The 21,060-nt window shown below is 39.9% G+C and overlaps 1 protein-coding gene across 1 annotated transcript in view; it reads left to right on the forward strand.

Moving 5' to 3' along the window:
* Positions 1-21,060, forward strand: part of CRB1 (crumbs cell polarity complex component 1) — a gene marked incomplete at its 3' end in the record, with an annotated part of 110,729 nt that overhangs the window by 40,217 nt on the left and 49,452 nt on the right. Inside the window, exons 3-5 of the mRNA XM_082483578.1 lie at positions 1,667-1,862; positions 5,310-5,449; positions 6,680-6,862. Of these exons, the coding sequence (XP_082339704.1) occupies positions 1,667-1,862; positions 5,310-5,449; positions 6,680-6,862 (519 nt within the window). The remainder of the gene's footprint in view (positions 1-1,666; positions 1,863-5,309; positions 5,450-6,679; positions 6,863-21,060) is intronic.

Raw genomic sequence — 21,060 nt, forward strand, 5'->3', positions numbered from 1 at the left:
TAGACATACTTCTGCAAACACATTGTTTACAATTACAGTGAATTCACAGGGCAATGACCACAGAGGGATTGCTCACTATATCTGGATGTAATGTACATTACCATAAAGCCAGAAGAGAGCCTTCCTACGTTAGGGTCTCGCGGCAGGCTCCCGCTGAAAGTAGTGGCTAGCTGACCAGTAAACCTTAAACTGGAGGCACGGGACCAGCGACTTCGCCCATCCAGTGTTCTACACGTGGTCTCAAGGAACTCTAACTATATATTCTCTAAAATTACAGCAGTAATATTTCTTAACTACTGGAAAGATGAATGTGCACTTTAATGTTTAAATACAATGAAAAATAGTTGTGAGCTCACATCCTCGAATTTTGTTTCGGCATTCTAATAAATTTCCAGGTATTTATCCGTAATATGGATTTATTTGTTTTTTAAACAAAGAAGCTACATTCGAAAAGGTAAAAATAAATTAGTAATCAAGTAACAGTGCTAAATATTAGCGATCTCAGTGTTTTGAGAAAGATGTTCTGAGTTAGAATTTACAAATTTCACAGCAGGACCGAGCTGGCAAAAATGCCATTAAAGAAATAATTAGGGGTGAGTTCCTAAATAAATAAAATACCTATCATCAAAATGTGTCTGTTGCCATCTTTTGAAAGCCTGCCCCATCATCTTGTACTTCTTGTACTTCTTGTACTGGAAACTTCACCTCCCTCAAAAAAAAAAAAAAAAAAAAAAAGAAAAAGGAACCTATTCTCAAGGCATCAGATTCTCTTTCAAGTAGGATATTCCCCTGAAAGCTATTTACAATACTACTGCTGCTTTGGTAAGCCACATAAAATATAGATAAGTCCACTTAAAAGCAGCTTCTTCATTATAATTTGCCATTTTGCATCTGTTTTGTGGCTGATACTGTAGATGTTAAAACAAATTGACTTGGCAGGTGAAAATTATTTAAAAATATCACTCTATTACTCAAAATACTGAATAAGTGCATAAGCGTACAAAAACCTGAAATAATCAAAGCAGGAGCTGCAAGACATTAATTATGAAACTTTCTTAGTGTCTCCTGGACTGTGATACAGTTAAGGAGGAATTATATATTTAACCTGCCAACTATCATAAATAGCTGTAAACTAATATTAGACTTGATTTACTTCCATCAATTATCTCTGAAGAGCAACTCCAAGATTCTGACCTGTTGCAAACATGGCATCATAGATCGACTTATTTACACATTGCTAAATCTTAAAAATATTCAGCAATAAACCACAGCTAAACAGACAGCTTCCCAATGGATTCAATTAGCTGTGCAGCTTTAAATGGACTCTTCTGAGGTCATTAAATTACTAGTCACTTCTGTATTATATAAATAGGATAGTAGCATGGTTGGAATAATCTGAAAATCGGTTCATTCTGTTTCTGTGGTCAAGCTAACATAAAAAGTTGTTATTCTACCTATTCCTGTGAATAACGGCTCATTTGTTCTTTTGTAAATTCTCCCAAGCCTTGAAAAAACTAGCACATTGAAGAGGAAATGCCTTTTAAAAGTAGGCAATCGCTTAAAAAAAAAAATAATTATGTAAATATTTCACTTAAGACAGTCCTTGCTGAGATCTCCAAAACTATTTCCTAAGTTTGGGGTTTGCTCGTTTTCTTTGCTTTGGAAGGTACAAACTGTGAGCTGGAAATCGATGAGTGCTCCTCACAGCCGTGCCTGAACGGCGCAACCTGCCGCGATTCCCTGGGGAGCTTCGCCTGCTCCTGCGCCCCAGGCTTCCTCGGCGACCTCTGCGAAACCAACATCGACGAGTGCATCAGCCAACCGTGCCTCAATGGGGGACAGTGCATGGACGATGCCAACGGGTATGTCTTCTACAGCTGGGTACCGCTAATGTGAGGTGCTATGAGCTCCGCGGTTTGCAGCTGGGAATGCTATGCGAGCCTGCACTGCCACGTAGCTGATTTCATGTCAAACCGCGCATTTCACTCCTTGATCCTGCACTGTTTTCAGTTTAAATTTGAAAAGGATTAAAGAATGCAAGTCTGGTGTCAGAGCCGATAGGACAACAACATGTTTAGGGCAAAATCTGACCAAGAAGTACATTTTTCACATTTGTACTTAAAATATTTACAGCATGTTGCTTGTGTGGCCCTCAGTATTGTCATTTAGAGTTGAATTCTGTTTCTAACACTCAAACTTTAGTTTCCAAGAGAGATGTAAGAGTGCATAAAATTGAATTTACCAACAGCAGCTGCCCACACTGACAGACAGAAGCATTAGAAAAAGAAGAGGCAGAGGAAAGCTGTGATAATAGTATCCATAGTAATAGTTATCATTAGGAAATGTGTCAGGAACTTTACAGGCATATAGGCCAACAGCTCCTTATTCAAAACAACCTTCAGTCCATGGGCAAAGAAAAAAAAAAAAAAAGAGAATACAAGGCAACAGAAAAGTGAGCTGCTTCACCTACTGTTAATAGCCCTACACAGAGGTCCAAGTGCAGCCCAAGCAGCCAGAGCTCTGGTATTCATGGACCGATACTGGCTTTACATACTCAGCATGAGATTCCCAAACTGTAAATACATGTATAAGCTCAGTTTGAAGTGTATTCATGCAGACACTCCTCTTGCCAGTATTTGTCCTCTATTGTATATTTTCCACTTTTTATAAAGCAGTTTTGAAGATTTTAGTGCCCTCTCCCCCCCCAAAAAAAAAAAAAAAAATAGTTCAAAAGTCAGCAAAAGGCCTGCTTGCCTTGAATGAGAGGGGGAAAGAGCTCATGTTCTGGGAATGAGCTTTTGTACAGGCGTGGTGACACGGCACCAACCTTGCGGAGCTCCTTTTCAGCTGCGTTGAATGACTCTGAACGGGACAAAGCCATTTACTATTTTCCCGTGTAGCTAAGGCATGACGGCGGGGAGAGGGAGGTCACCTCGCACCTGACTAGTTCACAGCACACCCACTCAGTAACCCGCGAGCCTTTTGAGGATACGTGCGCGAGGCGAGCAACTGGGATGCTCATTCAGGCCAGACTTAATCCTACTCATTTTTCTCCCAGCTTTTAAAGCTGAGGTACACTTAAGAGCAATTTTAATTGGCTTGTAATACCGCAGGGTAGCTGGAGAATGATTGGAGCTCTTTCCACATTTGTTACATGATGAAAAGGGTCGGACAACAAAGCAATTCAAAACAGAAGGGTGTCTAGCAATTTCCTTCCTTTTGTGTATTTTTTGGGTTAAATGAAGAATTGTAGTCTTTAAGCAGTAGTTTTCCTCTTCTGATAAATGCTGCAGTACATCTGAGGCTTTTGTGCACAGAAACGTACAAGGAGACACTTAGCATTTAAAGCCATAAATACAAATACAGAACCAAATTCCCTCCCAAATTTCAGACTGATTCTTTCAGTGAGGTTTCATGAATGCAACAAAGTAGAACTTGATCTCTTTAAAAAAAAAAAAAAAAAACACAAAACCAACACAACAGTTTCACATTATTGCAGATTTCTTATTTAAATTCAATGATTTACAGAGGTGCCTTAGTTGAACCTACAAAGACTGGCGTGCGCAGGCACAGAGGATACCTCTGCATGCTCCACGCCTTTTTTCCACAGGAAATGTTCCCAGGATCTTCAGTGCTTTTTTGATTGCATAGGAAAGAACATCTGCACGCATTGCTTACTGCATATTGTGAGAACATCAAACAGGAAGCCCCCAAAAATATGTTAGGTAGAGTGTCTAAAAGTATCACTCTTGAAAGAAAAAGCCATCTGCCTGCTCACAAGCAGGGCACCCTCCAGAATCCCTGAAGGTTGACAGCAATGTCAAACACTTAAAGGTACCCGAGAAAAAAGGCACACAGGTGGGGCTTCGCATTAAGCAGTGAGTTGTGAATATTCCTCACTGCTCTGTAATTCTGGACTAAAGGGTAAAAGAAGCATGGACTAAGGCAAAAATAAAAATAAAAATAAAAAAAAATATCTTTCAGCACAAAGCTGAACAGCACCAAACTGAAGGCACATGGAGGAAACGTATGAAAAGCACAGCAAAAGAGAGAGACTTCTGTTTTGAGAACATACCTTGGAATGAAAGTTATTTTTCTGATTCACATCTTCCTCATTACTTTTTATATCTTGAATTCAAATGCCACCTGGTCTAAGTCATCTCTGATTTTGATTTAAGAATAATCCATACACTAGTAATAAACCGGCCTGCCAGAAGTTTCTGCTTATATACACTTAAATGGCGTAGTAAAAAGTTTACGCTTTTTGGTCTGTTAGACTGCAGGAGCCAGTTGTTCTCTGATGTTCCCTTAGGTTCAACAATTTCGCTTTCTCTCCATGTACTTACTCTAATTCTAAGACTTAGGTATTAAGCACAGAAATGATCAAATAAGTGTACTTATTTCTTGCTCAACAAGATCCCCCGTGATTTCAATTGTACAATAATCACTGTATCATTTTAATTTAAAATAAAACACTATATGAATAATTTTTTGTTTCTGATAATAATTATTAAACAAAGATCATCCGAGCATACACATTTAACATAGTTATCTTGCAACACTTTGCCTTTTCTTATGACACCAGAAGTTGACCTTATACCTTATGACCCAAGCATAGGAGTTATCTATTTTATAGTAATTAGCTCACCTGAAAAAAAAACCACAAACACCCCCAGACATTACTGATTACCTGCACATTGTTCACTTATATATACTAGTTAGTTTACTTCTAAACCCATAATAGTAACTGATATCAACAGGAAGCTTGTATTACTGTTATTATTGGAGCTGTGCAAGCAACTGATATTTTTGATCTAACCTATCAATAAAATATTGTTTTTCAAAGAGAAAATATTGCTTAGTTGAGAAACAGAAATTACCTTATGTTTTTTGCCAGTTCAATTTCTATCAGCCCAAGAGACAGGGATACTAACACACTTACTGCCTCTCCCCTTTTCCAAATAATGTTAAGCCTACATAAATTGCGTTGGAAATGACAGAAACCTTTTTCCCCCCAAAAAATAAAAAAAAAATAAAATCAATAGTTCTTAGAAGAAATGATCTGCCAAAACCAATTTGAATTCACAAGCAGGTTTTCTCCCCAGACAAAGCCACATATTTCAGGAAAAAGCTCATTGTTGGTTCCCAGTTTCCGCGGTTTCTACTAGAGCACCAGATGGTGGTCTCCAGTCTGGTCTCAACTGTGCAAGCTGCTAGCCAAGGCTGCACAAGAAGCCTGCGTGAGTTTGGGAACAAAGCCCAGATCTCCTGACTTCCAGCTAGAGTGAACATTGCATTCTGTGTTGCAGGTACAGCTGCAACTGTACCGATACCGGATTTATGGGCCTACACTGTGAGACCCTAACTCCCTTATGTTGGTCGCAACCATGCTACAATAACGGCACTTGCGAGGACAACGCTGAGAATTACACATGCCACTGCTGGCCAGGTAAGCTCTAAGTTCTCCTATAAACACACTCTCTTCTTGTGTAGTAGATATGTCCTTATTTTTTTTGCTGATACAATAAAAAGTTGAAGCTACGTGACCTTAAAAATACTGTATGGGCTTGCGTTTAGATGGGCTTCACCCATCATGAGTCAGAGCTCTGTGGATAAGTAGCTCGCTTTCCAGCTAAGGGTTGATTTCCCTGAACAGCAAAAGTGGGCAAAACCAAAAGTGCCAGTATTATGGAGTCAAGACAGGAGATAAGTCAAAGTTGGGATCCACCTCCCAGTTGCTTAATCCTTCAACCCGTGTGATACATAAATCACTACCGTGGCTGACACTTTTTTAGTCTTCATTAACATGACCTTTAAACCAGTCTAAAAGCTTACATTTCAATGCAAAATGTTGTCTGGTTAGGAATCAAAAATTAAACTAGGCCTTACATTAGGAAACTGGTGTCCTTCATATCACCAGTGCAAGTTCTTCTGTCTAGCAGTGTAGGGTGAAATGCGCTGGGCTGTGTTCTCCTCTACCAGCAATTCTTGCATATCCAGCCATTTGCGAAAAGGCTGCTACACCCCCAGTGGGGACACAGACCCTCTCGAGAGATTCCATGAATGTCTCAGCACATGGACTAACTAGAAGAAGTCTCTAGAGAGTTTAATGTCCATGCCCTTACTGAGGACGCAGGGGCACGGCGCACTGTGAGGAGTAAATGCTACAGTGTTGTTGGACTACACAGTTCTTGGTGCATCAGAAATGGAAAAACTAGGCAGAACCCTTAGCGTTTTCCAGAAACGGGAGTTTTGTGGCACTTCAAACTCCAGATAAAGCACTTGACAAAACCCAAATAATTTATATTCCCTGCCCTCCTCCGTCATACAAGGGTGGTGCAAAAGGAAAACTTCACACAACCTGAGAGTGTGTCTACACCACAATGCAGCACCTTGTTACCAAAGAGATCTCCACCTTACTTCCCCAAAATTACCAAAGGCCGTGGAGCATGGCAAAGCTCAGCTAGCTGACACAGAATAGCCATAGCAACATCCTGCTGCAGAGCCCCAACAGAGAGCTGCAAGGAAATCTTCGCACCTCCAAGAAGCGGAGGAAATCTTTTAGCACACGACAGAGTCTGAAACCCAGTGCACCTAATAATCGCATTAATATTTTCGGGTCTGGAATGAACAGATAAGGCATCGATCAAACACCTTCTCCTCGCGGCTCTTTCCGCAGGCTACGCAGGTTCCCGCTGTGAGGAGGACATCGGGGAGTGCAGCAGCAGCCCCTGCCTCGCCGGCGGTGACTGCGTGGAGCGATCCTGGGCCGGCCGCTACGGCAGCGTCCCAGGCCTGCCGCCAGCCTTCAGCTACGACAAGGCCGAGGGCTATATCTGTAGCTGTAAGCCAGGCTTTACCGGTAAGATGCCTTTGGTGAAAGCTTAGGAAATGATGTGCTGCGATACCCTGTTGTTTAGGCCTGGCTGTAAATAAATCTTTAAAATAAGTCGTGTTTTAAGGTGCCACAGTGCAAAGGGTCCCTCTGGTGGTCACCATACACACGTCGTATGGAATAAAAGGGGGTTGATCGCATAAGTTGTGGACGTAGCAAGAGAGCAGCAGGCTCTGAGCAGGGCCCCTGGGGCTGCAGGAGGGGGACATGGTCTCTTCCACCATGTTGGCTGCAAAGCTTCATCACTCATCACCACCATTTCTGGAATTATGCCATCAACTTCAGTTAGCAGCTGTTTTATCACAAATCTGAAATTCACTGTGCACAGATATTGTTACATGAATAAAAACAATGAATAATAAAAATGAGAGTATTTTCATAAAACAACCATGAAACAAAACCCTCAAGCTTGCAGTGTTTCTGTCCTCATGTAATTCCGTACAGAAGCACTGGGGAGTGGTGGGAAAGGACCAGCAGAAACACTTCATCTGAGCACAAGACAACATTTTGTCTAAACTTGGCAGTGTAGTCTGTTGGTGATATTCTACAGGTTAAATGAAAAATAATTTCAAGTTGTGTGCATATCTGTGTTCTTAAGGGAAAAAAAACCCAACCCTATTGAAATTACAGATACTCATAATCCTAAAAAAGATGTGTTGAGATTCGGTATTTAGCACAGCCACAAACAAGTTGGGTTTGGAGCGTACACATCTGGGTTTACAGTATTTTCCTGTCAACTCCATTCCCTTTTTCCTTCTGTAGGAAAAAAATACTTAACAGATAGATTAATTTAACCAGTCTTCAATTTCTCATTCCATTCATCTCCTGAGCAGCTTACCAACTTTCCTGTGTCTCCCAGTGTGTTACATGACTGACGCCTCCAACAAGATACGAAAGTACATGGAAAGCATAGCTTTCACTCTGAATTCCCAATTTATCTTTCTTCAAAGTGGCATTGAGACTTTTTTTGCTTTTGTTCCATCCCTTTCCCTTAACTGTCCTTCCCTATCCTGTCACTAAGTGCTGCTGTTGTACTTTTGTTCTGCCTAAGAGAGTAAAATGTGAGGCTTCTACTAAGGCTTGCGATATCTCCCAGGCTGTCCTAAGCACCCTTACCTTGTCATGTGCCACTTTCTCTTCACTTCCTTCCAGTGATATCCAGCTCTCGAGTTTCTTTTCCTCCCCTCTTGCCCTTATTTAAAAACTCCTGTGCTCCACCCAGCAACCCAGAAGGTGTTTCCTTCTTTAATCATCATCCTTTATCCTCCCACTTCCTTGTCAATTGCCTTCACCTGGTTTATTTGCCTGATTTGGGATGTGATTCTGCTGGTTTCATTCGCATGGAGGATTCTTTTACTCCCCAGAGAGTCAGTGGACCCATGTAGGCAGACTCTAATTGGTCTGAAAAAAAGAGTGTCAGAATCTATTTTAATGTATCAATCATAAATAATTTTTTTTTGTCAATAGGTATGCACCTAAATCACAATGCAGGACTCCCCAAAGTATGGCTGGGAAAAGTCTTGGAAACCCTGACATTTCTGCTGACTTTATACGCAAATAACATTACATTTTTTAAAACCTTGTGTAACTTTAGTTATCCACATACCTGTTGGATGCTATATATAACTTCCATTAGAAAAAAAAAAATCAAAATAGTTATTCTTACCAAAAAGTGTACCCAGACAGATGGATGCAGGAAGAACATAATCTTTAACAGGGATGGCTGCAGAAGCTGCATGTGAAATGTCATTTCGTAACATGCTGCAAAGTAATGGCGAAACGAGGTTAATCTTGCTTCTCTTGTCAGCTCCTTCCCTGCCTTTGTTTTTGAGCGGGGCCTAAATTTTAAACTGTTTTCTTGCTAGCCTGTGTGAGATACAATGTAGGCAAGCAATTTACATATTTACACAGAAAACAGGAGGGTTGCTCTAAGTGGCACTCAGCATCCTAGGCTCGCAGGCTTTGCTCTAGCAGCCCTTAGCTACAATGCAGCCAACCTCCCCAGTCCTCCCAGTAGTGCTGCATGTTTCTGCCTCGCCCTTCTCCATCCTTCAGGTAATCTGGAAATGGAAAGTACCCAAAATGAACCTCAGCCTCCTTGGATATCAGAAGTGTTGAAAAAAGCCTATAAGGTGGAATGGAAACATTCAGTTCCGATGGTAACTAGTAATTTCTCCAATTACAGCCAAATTCATAATAAATAACCCACATGTTTAAATGGGAATTAAGGAAGATTTAGGATGAGAGTTGACAGCAGCAGTACGATTCAAGGTAGCAGATCAATCCCTGATCAGGGTCACTGGGTGCTTATCTAATGTATATGAACTAACAGTCAGATGGAAAAAAAAGGTCAAACTCTTTCATCTGAGTATCAGTACATCTCATTGACAGCCAAAGTCCTACATTTCTGCAGCTGTAGGTCAGGAGTTCTTCCAGCCTTAACACCTGAATAGTTGTATACGCTTTAGGTATAAAGCCTCAGATTCCTACTGAAACGGGACAAAGTCTTCTTTAATTGATCACATTCATCACATTCATCACATTCAGTATTTTAATCTTAACATTTTAATCTTACCTCACTGATCAGGGTAATGTGAAGAAATAATAGTCCCCATACTCTGCATTGTGAGGGCCTGATCCAAAAGCCATTGAAATCAATGGAAAGATGTCATTACATTGAAGACAGTTGCCAATTTTGTAACAAGCATAAAATGACATCTTTGAACTCACTGGATAAGATTGCAAACAAATTACTGCAATCCAACTGAAAAACTCAAAGTATCTACCTTTCGGACTACACTTTTTAGCCACAAGGGAGGAGATAATGGAACCTAAACATATGCCTATGTCGGGATAAAATATTTCCCCGCCCAGCTGGGAGAAAGGAATAAATATTATCTGGCAGTACTTTGTTATAGATGGTGATTGTTCAGGTGACTTGAAAAATAGTCAGTAGTCCTACTAAAAGTCTTAGAAGGAACAAACCTGCAAGCAAAATTATTTACACAATTTGATTCTTAAAAATAACAGACAAAAATCCCAGTCTGGAAACTTTATCCCAGCTAGGAACTCTTTGAGGCCATTGTATATGTGCCTTTTCCCAGATCCAAGACAGAAAATTCCTGTGCGGGTTTTACGAAGGCTTAAACTTCTCCGGCTCCCTTTTAAATCAAAGAGTTCGGGGATACTCAGATTTCAAGAGGTCTCACTGTTTCGGCAGTAGCAAGCCCTAGATTTTTTTTATTGCCTTGGTCTCTGGCCCTCTAGCACAACAGTACTTTTAATAGATTGGGCTTTCTTTTCAAGGGCTTATGATTTGTTACTGGTAGCTAAAGGCGGTAGTTACCCTAGAACTGTGTCCTTTCATGTCATGGATATATTGCATTGCTCTAGCACGGCACGTTTTTTAAAAAGACTGTTATTTGAAAGGTTAAACTTTTCACTATCCTCATGAAAACATGGGAAAGGAGGAGGGCAGAGCTACGGATTTGGTAGTGACTCATTTCATCAGGTTGTAATAAACTTAACACCATGTCAAAATTAAAGAGCCTCTGAACTTGCAAGGTCCATCAGGTGACACATTCCAGCTTTGAACTGAGCCCAAGGAGGGGTGAGCGTGCAAAGCTCCCAGTGCCTCGAAAGCAGTGCTGCCCGTGGTCCCCAGGCGGGTGGGACAGTGATGCTAGCAGGGATGAGGACTATCCATTTTGCTTCAGCAGAATAAGTGTAAGAGGAGTAAAGCCCACTAACCCATTTGTAGGCAGGGTGCCTGCTGCCTGCTGACATGCAGACGAGCGCTGGCTGCTGAGGACCTTACCACTTCTGGTGTCTTGTTATCCGCTAGGTGCCAGTTGTGCCACCAGCACTGCTGCTTGCTTTGGCATAATGAGTTTCTAAGTGGGTTTTGGCCATTTCATTTGTCTTGTTTTCTGTTTTTCCCTTTTAAATCCCCTTGGCCCTTTTCCCAGTCTGTTGGACTGCTGCAAGTGAAAATGATATGATCAGACTGGTGTCGTATGTGTATTGAATTTCTGGCATATGCATGGGGGAAAGAAACTGTCTCCTGGAACCAGAAGATGAGGCAGATAAATGGCCAGTACGGGAGAGTACCGAGCACTCAGCTAACCAAAGAAAACTTCAACCCAGATACTGAACTCTGAACACCATAGGACCAGTGCTTAAAACCGGAATCATTTGGACTCTCATTCTGCACTTAAGCTGGGGTGAGGGAAACGCAGAAGCACACAGGGCACCAGGCTTCCATTTCCCTGCACATCTTTAAGTGCTGAGACTGGCAGACCACCCAGCAGATGACAGGGCAGACTGCGTCTCAGCCAGCCGTACTCCTCTCCCCTGGCCTGGGACAGTGTTACACAGATGTAAATATTATTTGTGAGTAATGGGTAGGATAGTAGGCACATTATCGCTAACTTGGGAAGCTTAAAATACATACATATATTTTTTGCTTCTTTATTTTTTAAATCCCCTTCTTAACCATCAGTACAATGATCAAAGAGCTGCCATCTTTCTTAGATATATAAAGCCATGTGAGTCTTACAAAAATGAAATCAAGCGGATCAACAGCAGAGTTCTCATCTTGTCCCCAAACTCCAAATTTTATTTTTTCCTTGACCTCCTTGTCTGTCCTTCAGCTGTTCACACCACGGTAGTCAATCATTCCTCCATTACACCAGGTTAATTCACTTTATTTCATGGCCCATCATCAAGTTTAAAAGGTTATTTTCTCTTGATTCTGAGACCTTAGAAGAAGAAAAGACTGTTCAAGGAAAGAACGAGGATAAAAAAGGAAGAGATGCAAGGAGAAAAGACAATTTTTTAAATTAAGAAGCTGTCAAGGGCACCTCTCATCTTTTCAGTGGGACTCAGGCTTCTCCCGCAGGCAGGGCAAGCACTCAAGTTCAAAATTAACAGGTCTGGAGGCACTGTTACCTAATTATTATTCCCATAAAAGCAAAGGTTCAAGAAGTAAAATGCTGCTACTATCAAGCACCCGTTCAAGGTTAGCTGGTTGAAGGACACATTCCAAATACCAGTACTACACATGTGAAATGCTGAAAAAAACAGGGCTTGATGTATTTATAGGCATCTTACCACTCTGGAACTTTAGAGAGGGTGTAACAGGGATGCAAACATACATCTTTTCCACCTAAATTCAGTTCACAATTAGTACAGGATCCCTTTTATACTATTAGACTGCCGTGAAAGGTTCCCTTACAAAATCGACTTTGTGCTGCTGGGCAGTTGCGCAGCAAAACATGAAGAAGTGTCACTAATTTCTAAGCATGGGAAAGTATGTACTGCTTTCCTAGAGATATTTCTACAGTGCTGCCCTATCTCTGTTCCAGAATCTGTGATCTCCATATATTCCTGTGTTCAGAAGCACAGGGAGGAAGGAGGAGGACCTTCTCTCACTGCTTCCAGCCAGGCTCTAGCAGCTCCAGCATTACAAGACCAGTGCAGGCAAGGACTCTACCAACACAGGATGCCCTCAGAGAATGGCAGGCACTTGCTGCCTTGTAAAAACCCTTAAAAAAAAAAAAAAAAAAGAGACAATTAGGACTTTAAAGTACTTTTGCTATCTGTACTTGAAAGAATATTTGCTATATCTACTTGAAAGAAAGGCTTTTTTCTATCCTTCAATACTATTTAACATTTCTTCAATCAGTAGCATCCTGGTAAGGAGTTGTTCACATCGTCATCAGAATTTGTTCCTTCTCAGTTTTCTCATCCTCCTCTACTTTTGTCACGGAGCTCTTCCTTCTCCTCTTTTTTTCTCAATTTTTGGAACTGTTCAAGATACTCTCTTTGAATGACAGAGCGTGTCCTTCAGCCCTGGCCTGTGGACTACTCCAGGGAAAGAGGCAGACAGCTTTGCAAATGGTCTCAGACTCGAAGAATGCAGCATGCTCACCGGTTTCTTGCTTGTCTCTTTGTTCACTATTGATAAAACCGCTTTCTTTGCCTAAGCACTAATGCCTTCTCACATGCCTAGCTCCCAGACCAAACTCATTGTTAGGTTAGTCTATCTCTGGACAGTCTCCCAGAAGGAAAGCTGAGGTTGAACTCACAATTTGCACACTCTGAAACATAAAGGTCATATGAAGGAAGCATACCTCAAAACATTGATGGCAGCACTGAAATTAGGCCGTATGTGGAGGAATTTTTGATTTTGCCATACCTTCATCTGTTTCCATTGCAGAACTCATGGGACGTTTCTATTTCATTTCTACTGCAGGTAGTGTTCCTCTTCAACAACTGTAAGGAATACTATTTAGTGCAACAAAGTCTAATTTTTACATTTTTCGGCCATATAAATCACCACAGCACCTAAGGCTGACTTGTGTTATTCATGACAGCTCTTTCCTTAATGCCTATATCTTGAGCTACTTTGTGAAAGCCTAATACCATTTTTTGCAAAAATTTATCTTCTTATGACTTAACTTGCTCCCCTGCGTGGCAGCAGACTGCAAAAGGGATTGTTTAAATGCACCAAATCTTGTTGTAATGGTTACCTAGTGTTTATCACTGCTTAAAGAATTCCGATTCAGTAGAAGACACTTCAGAAAACAGCAGCATGTATTTCTGATATTGATACCACTTGATGATCTTTCTGTATTTACCACAATATTCTGCAGCTTGGGTTTAGCCTCACTAAAATCTGAACATTTCATGAATACAAGCAAATTCAGCCATATATCGTTACTGTAAGCATTATCCCCACTTCAGAAACATAGAAAAAAAGACTAAGGTCCAATATGATCATAAAGTATGACATAACCTTATGAACAGCAGAGTCTCACAACAACCCATGGAGGATGTATTTGTACATCATTATCAGATCCAGTTACCATATTTAATGTGCTCCAAGTAGAGACTGAGATAGTTTCAGATCCTACATACAAAATACGAACCTAGGATGGATGTTAACTATGCAGAGGACCCTCTTTAATGAAATAAAATAGAACTTTATTGAAAACTTCAGCTTGTCCCTATTATTCCTATTGCACAAGAGAACCTTTTGATGGAAGAGTATTTTTACTGGCAATGATGAGCTATGTTAAAATTTTGTAAAAGTATGATCTTTAAGAAAGGAGCCCTTGAACTTTTCATGACAGCATTTTACAGAATCAGTCCCGAGACCTAACAATTTGTTTGCAGCTCTGAGCATGATATTTGGGGCCTTGATAGATCTATGTATATTTTTTCATAAGAAATATGTATTACATGTGAAATATCTCTCCTTTTCTTGTTGCAAGTTGTACTGGAAATGTAAAGAAATTGCAGCCATTACTTCTGCATTATTCAGCGCCAAAAGAAGGTACAAATGTCCAGATGTTTTGGGTTGGTTTTTTTTAGTTAGAAATATATGAAAATAAAACACTAGGAAGCATCTACCAATATTTTTTTCAGAACATGTAGAGAGTTTTATGCTTTAAAATTTCATGGCTGACCCATCATTACTATGATCTATTTTCTCTAGTTACACCAGTATGTTAAGTTGCATAATGCAGTCCGACATGATTGACAGAGCCTGCAAGCAGTGGATATTTTGAATCTGGCACATCTCTCTGTGTTAAACAGTGTTACACATAAACACTTTTTAGCCTGAAAAGCTTTTTTCCTTGAAGGGAAGGAGGAGGGGATGAACGACTTTTCATCCATAAGCTCCCAGATCTTGCAACACACAGACAGAAAATGTCCTTAGATTTAAGGAATCTCTAAGTCCAGTACCTGGCAGAAAGTGCTTAAAAAAAAAAAAAAAAAAGAAAAAAAAGATGACAACTGTATATAATTTGGCAGCAGGAATACTGCTTTTCAAGCACCTATTATTTCCTGACATTTATTCCTGGTGGGTCATTCCATCATATGATTGACTACTTGTTTAAACTAGTCTAAATATCCAGTAAGAATTTTCCTTCTGGGGCTTTCTTCAGGCTCTGCCTACTTACCTTTTTGATTTCTTTCTTAATACTGTGAATAAAACTTTCCTAGCGTTTTTAATTGGCGTACCTCAGATATTTATAGTCTCCTACAATCCAGTTTTGTCACCCCTTAGCTGAGCTTATGAACCTGCTCAGCTCCACCTTTTTCTGTTGAACACTCTGTTGAACACTTCTGTTGGCCTTTTCATTTCTTGCTTGCTTTGCCCCAGCCCAGCAACGTGCTATGCAGCCCGGAGACGAACACAGGATTCGTTTTGCCCTACTCTTCCTGTTGTTGAAAAAAAAGGTGATCTTTATTTCCCTAATATAAACAGAATCTGCTGTATTATATCTCCTGATATACAACCTAATGCTACTTCTACGTGTCTAGCACACTCTGGCATTACAGATAATCCTATCTGTTTTTCCAAAGAGAGGTGTTTCTTGCATGCACACATAGATCCAATGGCAAAGACAACCACTACTAAAAGTAGCGTTTAAAGTGTGGTCTTAGTCATAGTAACCACGCACAAACCCTACTGAAATCAAAGGTATTGCACATACTAAACTGACAGCGGAACTTTGCTCATCTCCTTAAGAATTTGATTACCCATCTCAGGAGCTACTTTACAGCATATGCTTTTTAGCATTGTGTTGTATAAGCCTACATCATTCTCGTCAAATTACAGTCAAATTGCAAAATCAAGCAGACGCACAACTTTTCCTCAAACAGAAACAAACTTTCCTTAAATCTACACATTGTACAGTTTTCACTAATCTGGAGAAAGTGCTTAACAAGTAGACAGTAAAGAGAAGACCTGTGTTATGGGACTAATATATTTTACTTCCTCAATACATTCAAATTTATGGAATATTTAAGGCCAAATGTCAAGTGATAAACAAAATGACACAATTTAATAGTTCAATATTTTACTTAACAGATGATTTCGAAAACAGCTTTAATAATCTCACCATTGTGAACGCCATTAAAAACCAGTTTATTGGAAATAAAGTAAATTATACAACCAAACATTTAAGAGGCATTACTTCTCTTTTCCCCTCTAATGGAGGAACTCAGGAGTGACATCGGAGAAGCTGGAGGAGTTCAGTCAGAATTAGCACATGGGCAAGTAGTTCTGAACCGTATGCATGTATGTATAAATGTGTGTACGCACACACATATGTGCTAATACACCTATATATACATCTATACGTAAACACATACATAATAGCTGCCTCAGAGTACTTTATTGCTCTGTTTATAGAAAGCCTTTCTTTGATCACTAATTAAAAAGGTCCACAACTTTCATGTTTTCTATTTTGAAGTGGACAGGTTTATGGCTGGATTGTTTTGTGGTAAGAATGAAAGATTTGTCTTCGTTCCTTTCTGCAAGATTTGCAGCATGCCATGCGTAAGCTTGTTAATAAGCAGACTTTATGCTGGCCTCCATTACTAATTAATTATTTTAATTGCATGGCTTCTGACAGTGGGAAATGTGTGATGTTTGCATGCCAAACCTGTATGTATTTGTTATGAAAGCAATATTGGCCTTATTCAGATAAAAAGTCAAGATGCACGAGTAAACTTATTTAAGATTAAAGTATGTAGGCTGCTGTTATCTTGCTGTGGAATCAAATATAAATGGTATAATGCCATTCATCACTTCGTTCTTGTAGAGGTTACATTTTTTATGTAGCTTAGCTACTCTGTTTTCGCACTCACAGATTTTTACACGCCTTTGAAATACCATTTCTCACGTATAAACATCCCCAAATAACCCACAGCAGTGGGACAGCATTCTTATTCACCCTTGATAAAGGGCTTTACTTGGTAAACTGATATTTGTAATAGACCCCCCCCCCAAACAAAAAGTATATTCAGCTGCCCTAATATGTGAAAATATGCAATTTGCTTGAACTAGCATCAGCATTTTGGCACCAGCGGAGCACTGAGAGATACAAGAGCTCTTAGAGAACTACGTTGTCTGTACTCCTCTGTACCTATTAGCCAGTAGAGGGAGCATGAAATACTGTCTATGTGTAGCATGTGCTACACATTAGCAAAACCTAGTTTTAGCTGATATTTCAACGCAGTCATTACAGCCTTGATCTGGAAGACGCTATTTCTCAGACGCTTTGTGATGAACGTTGTTTGCTAGTCCAAATCCTTAACATCAATTTTTAGCTTTTACACCACACAGTTGGATTAGCAGAATCTTCCATGTGGAGTTCAGGGATATTGGTCTTCGGCCAGTCATGCAAAGTCCCCACAGGACCGTAAGAGCTATGGAAAAAACGAGCACTATGGTTTTAAGTACAGAAGAGTAATTTGATGACCCAGATCAGAGCTATTCATAGTTAAAATCTGTTAGCAACTTGGAGGGTTGGCTTTCACGCAAGAAGAATAACATAATTTTCCATCCCAAAGTACTGGGTTTTACTGATTATGCCAGTGGTCCTGCTGATGGAGCTATTGCGGTGAAAGGAGGCAGAGGAATTCCTGTTCTGCTAAAGGCTAAGCACCCACAATTAATTTTGCACCCTCGCTTGGCAAAAAATATGTGTTTGACCCAAGCAGTGTGCAGCATATTCATGTTTTCCTCTTGATCCTTAAAATACCAGCAAAGGACTATTTCAGACCCTTACATAAGGTTCCCATAATGCCAGTGGCATAAATGACATCAGTTTTTAAAGCATAAAAGGCACCTCATCTACGCTCAGAAATGTCAGTAGTAATTACAAACTTTGTTTTCAAGTATAATCAATTCTTTATTTATGGTGTGAAATGTTTTTTACCCTTTTGAACTTTCGCTATTCTAAGGCAAGCAATATTGTTGGCATGTTCCTTTAAAAATAATTGCTTCTGGACTGAGAAATTGAATGTCAAGTTCCAATTTGATGTAAATTAAATGGGTTACATTAATAGTCTGGCCCGTGGTAGAAGTGAGTGTTTCGATTCTGGGTTTGACTTCAGGACATGACCTCTTGATCACACAGGTCAGCACAGATGGGAAATATTGAAGAGGTACCCTAGGTTGACGTGGGGAAGAAAGTGTCTTGTACTGATGTATCACAAACTGTCGGATCCATTAAACAGAAGCAATGTCAGACTCCACAGAGAATAAAGCTTAGTTGTCATAGGTCATTATGCTCTTCAAAAAAAAAAGAGTTGGAAGGAAAATCACAATGATGGAAATCCTCAGGGCTGTCATGTACACATAATCTTCTAAACCTTCATGAATTAATGCTGCCAAGCCCACATACAAGGGGAACAAAACAAAGAAGCCAAATATTCTTAACTTTTACAGTACAAGTATGTCTCAGATTTCCCACCTGTTCCTGATATAAAGGATTATTTAATAACATACAGCATTTTAAATTAAAAAGCAGGATATCTGTACAGCTGAGCCTCACACACAATCAGGTCTTAAGAATTGCATGCATGAGAGAAGTCATGTTCACAAGATCAGGCAATATATACAGTTCTTCAAGGGGAAGGAACAGGTGAATTGGGGAGAAGTTTAAATGTGTTTTTTTTTTTCTTTGAAATGCTATCTCCTGCCTTTAAATTTTTCTTTCATTTCAACTTCTAAGCAGCCCCAGCTCTCTCAGCCTCTCCTCATCACACATTTTCAAATGCCTTTATCATCTTCACGGCCCTTTCCTGGACCTGCTCCAGTACATTCACTTCTTTCTTGTACATGGGGAGCCCAGACCTGGACTTGATGTGGTCTCACCAGTGTTGAGTAGAGGTGAAGAGTCACCTCCCTTGACCGGCTGGCAACACCCTTCCTCATACAGCCCAGGAGGGTGTTGGCCTTCTTTGCTACAAGGGCACACTGCTGGACCATGCCCAATTTGTTCACCAGCATGGCAGAGCTGCTTTCCAGCTGGCTGGCCCCCAGCACGTACTGGTGGATGGGGTTATTTGTCCCCAGGTGCAGGGCTTTGCGAATCACTTTGCAGAACTTCATGAGGCTCCTGAAGATTGCCTATTTCTCCAGCCTGTTGAGGTCCCTCTGAATGGCAGCACAACTCTCTGGTACCTAAAGAACTCTTCCCAATTTTGTATAGACATATGTATACATATATACAATTCCAATTTTAATAGTTAATAAAGAAAAAAATCACTTTAATGCTTTTTTTGGATTGGACTTGGGAGTTTTATAGTTTGCTGGCAATTAATTATCACTGATGAGTCCCAGGTCTAAGGTCTTCTCAAGGACATAAAGAGTTTGTTTGGACGCTGAGTAATAAAAATAAGCTGGTAAAGTCAGCACCAAAATTAATTTTATGTGATATACTGCATAAAAGCTCTTACATGAATTGTTCCCTGTAGCATCTAGCTCTTAATTATTCAGTGTTTGCTAATAGGAGGAACAAGTGATAAAGCTTAGTATTTTTATGTCTGCTCATTTGCACTGTTTGAAATAAACTCTGGGGTGACTACAGTAAAGCCCAACCTGCTTCTGTTTAGGTACCCGCACTGATTTTTTCAGGTACAAGGAGCATCTCAAAGAAGTTAAGCTAGCCTGGGTGCTGGTCCCTTTTTAAAAAATATTTGAATTACCTTAGAAAAGGACTTTTGCTGATTGCGTAGGGAGAAACAGATTAAGGAAAGCATGCTCTTTCCCTGGCTGACAATGAACTTTGCGTTTTCAATAAACAGTCTCAGAGAGAAGAAAAAAAGCCTAGTATAGACAGCTAATTTATACTGATAATTAACTGCTAGAAATAGATTCAGTGGATTTGATTCAGATTACTCTCCCACCACTGTAATTCTTCGAGTCTGGCTGTGTTAACAACATGACACTGTTACAGAGAATCATAACGATCAATACAATTACGGCTGTAGTCACTGTCCTATGGGCATTATTTTTTCTTAACAAAGAGAGTTCAGAATCTGTTACTAGGCCTGTTTGTGAGGCCAGAACATCATGCTAAATCACTACCTATAGTAACAAATAAAAAAACCTATTTAAATGCTATATTGGGAACATGTCTGCACAGCTACAGAAGTTAACTGTAGCACATAAAGACATACAAAAGCTAGATTTAATCTAGTTAAATCACATACCCATGCTATGACCCAAGAAATCCTCAATAAGGCAGCCAGCAGTCCATGGCAAGCACACGCAATCTCAGCCGAAGTCCATGCTATCCCATTGCCATTGGGATTGTTATGTGACCTAGTAAAAGTGAAGCTAGTTCGGGTCTTACGCTTCCCGGCTTCAAGATGCTTTAAGTGTATGAAACCTTAGATAAATAAAGACATCATTTAGAAGACTTTTCACACTGCAGAAGACCTAACATTGCAGGGAATGAGAGAAATTAACACCACTGCTGAAGTAAAAAGAGGTATGATCTTCTGCCGTTCCCAGTGATATGGAACTGGACTGAAAAATCACAGTCCAAAGTCTAAGGTGTTCTGCATCTACATCTGCTCTATAGCAAGCCACAGCTATTTACATAGGAAAGAAAACGCGCATCAGGTGGAGTAATTGCCTTACAAAAAATTGTAGAAGTGGATAGTTTAGGGTAAAGGACTTGGGTTTTTATATTTGAAGTGATAATAAATTATGTAGACCATATACTGTAGGAATACAGAAGTGTAATTACATACAGCATAAATACAGATCATATTCATGATATTTATAAAGCTATCCTACACACAGCTCAAAATACACACAGCATAAACATGTTACGTGTGTTCACACATTCATATTTTATATTTTTCTGTTCTCAGGTCACCATTCTCAGTTAAGCTCTATAGGCCCTATTAAAACTATGATTTTCTAGCCTACTGGATTTCTCAGTTCGTTTCAATATGGACTGACAATGAAGTTATGTAAATACAGTCACTTTTGTATGTTGCAGAGATTCACAATGGTTTTCACAAAATGAGAAAATCTTGCAAATGACTGAGTTTTTTCAAAGCACCGTTTCCAGGGCAGAAGCCGTTTCACACTAGACAGCACAGTGGCTGCACTTGCCTACCTCAGTTAAAACGAATAGGAAGCAGCCAACAAGAGACAAGGTAGAAAATCCCTTTTAGGGCAGACGAGACAGAGCATACATTTCTCAATGGATGTGTTCATCAACAGCAAGCACTTTTTTAAAGCCCTCAAGTGTTTGTAGGACTGAAAATTAATTTGTTTTCCAATTCCAAAGTGAATCATATGCTCCAAACAGATTTTCAAGTCAATGAAACATGACCTTGTA

This window comes from Vanellus vanellus (assembly GCF_965231255.1).
Source record: "Vanellus vanellus genome assembly, chromosome: 5".
Classification (NCBI taxonomy): Eukaryota; Metazoa; Chordata; class Aves; order Charadriiformes; family Charadriidae; genus Vanellus; species Vanellus vanellus.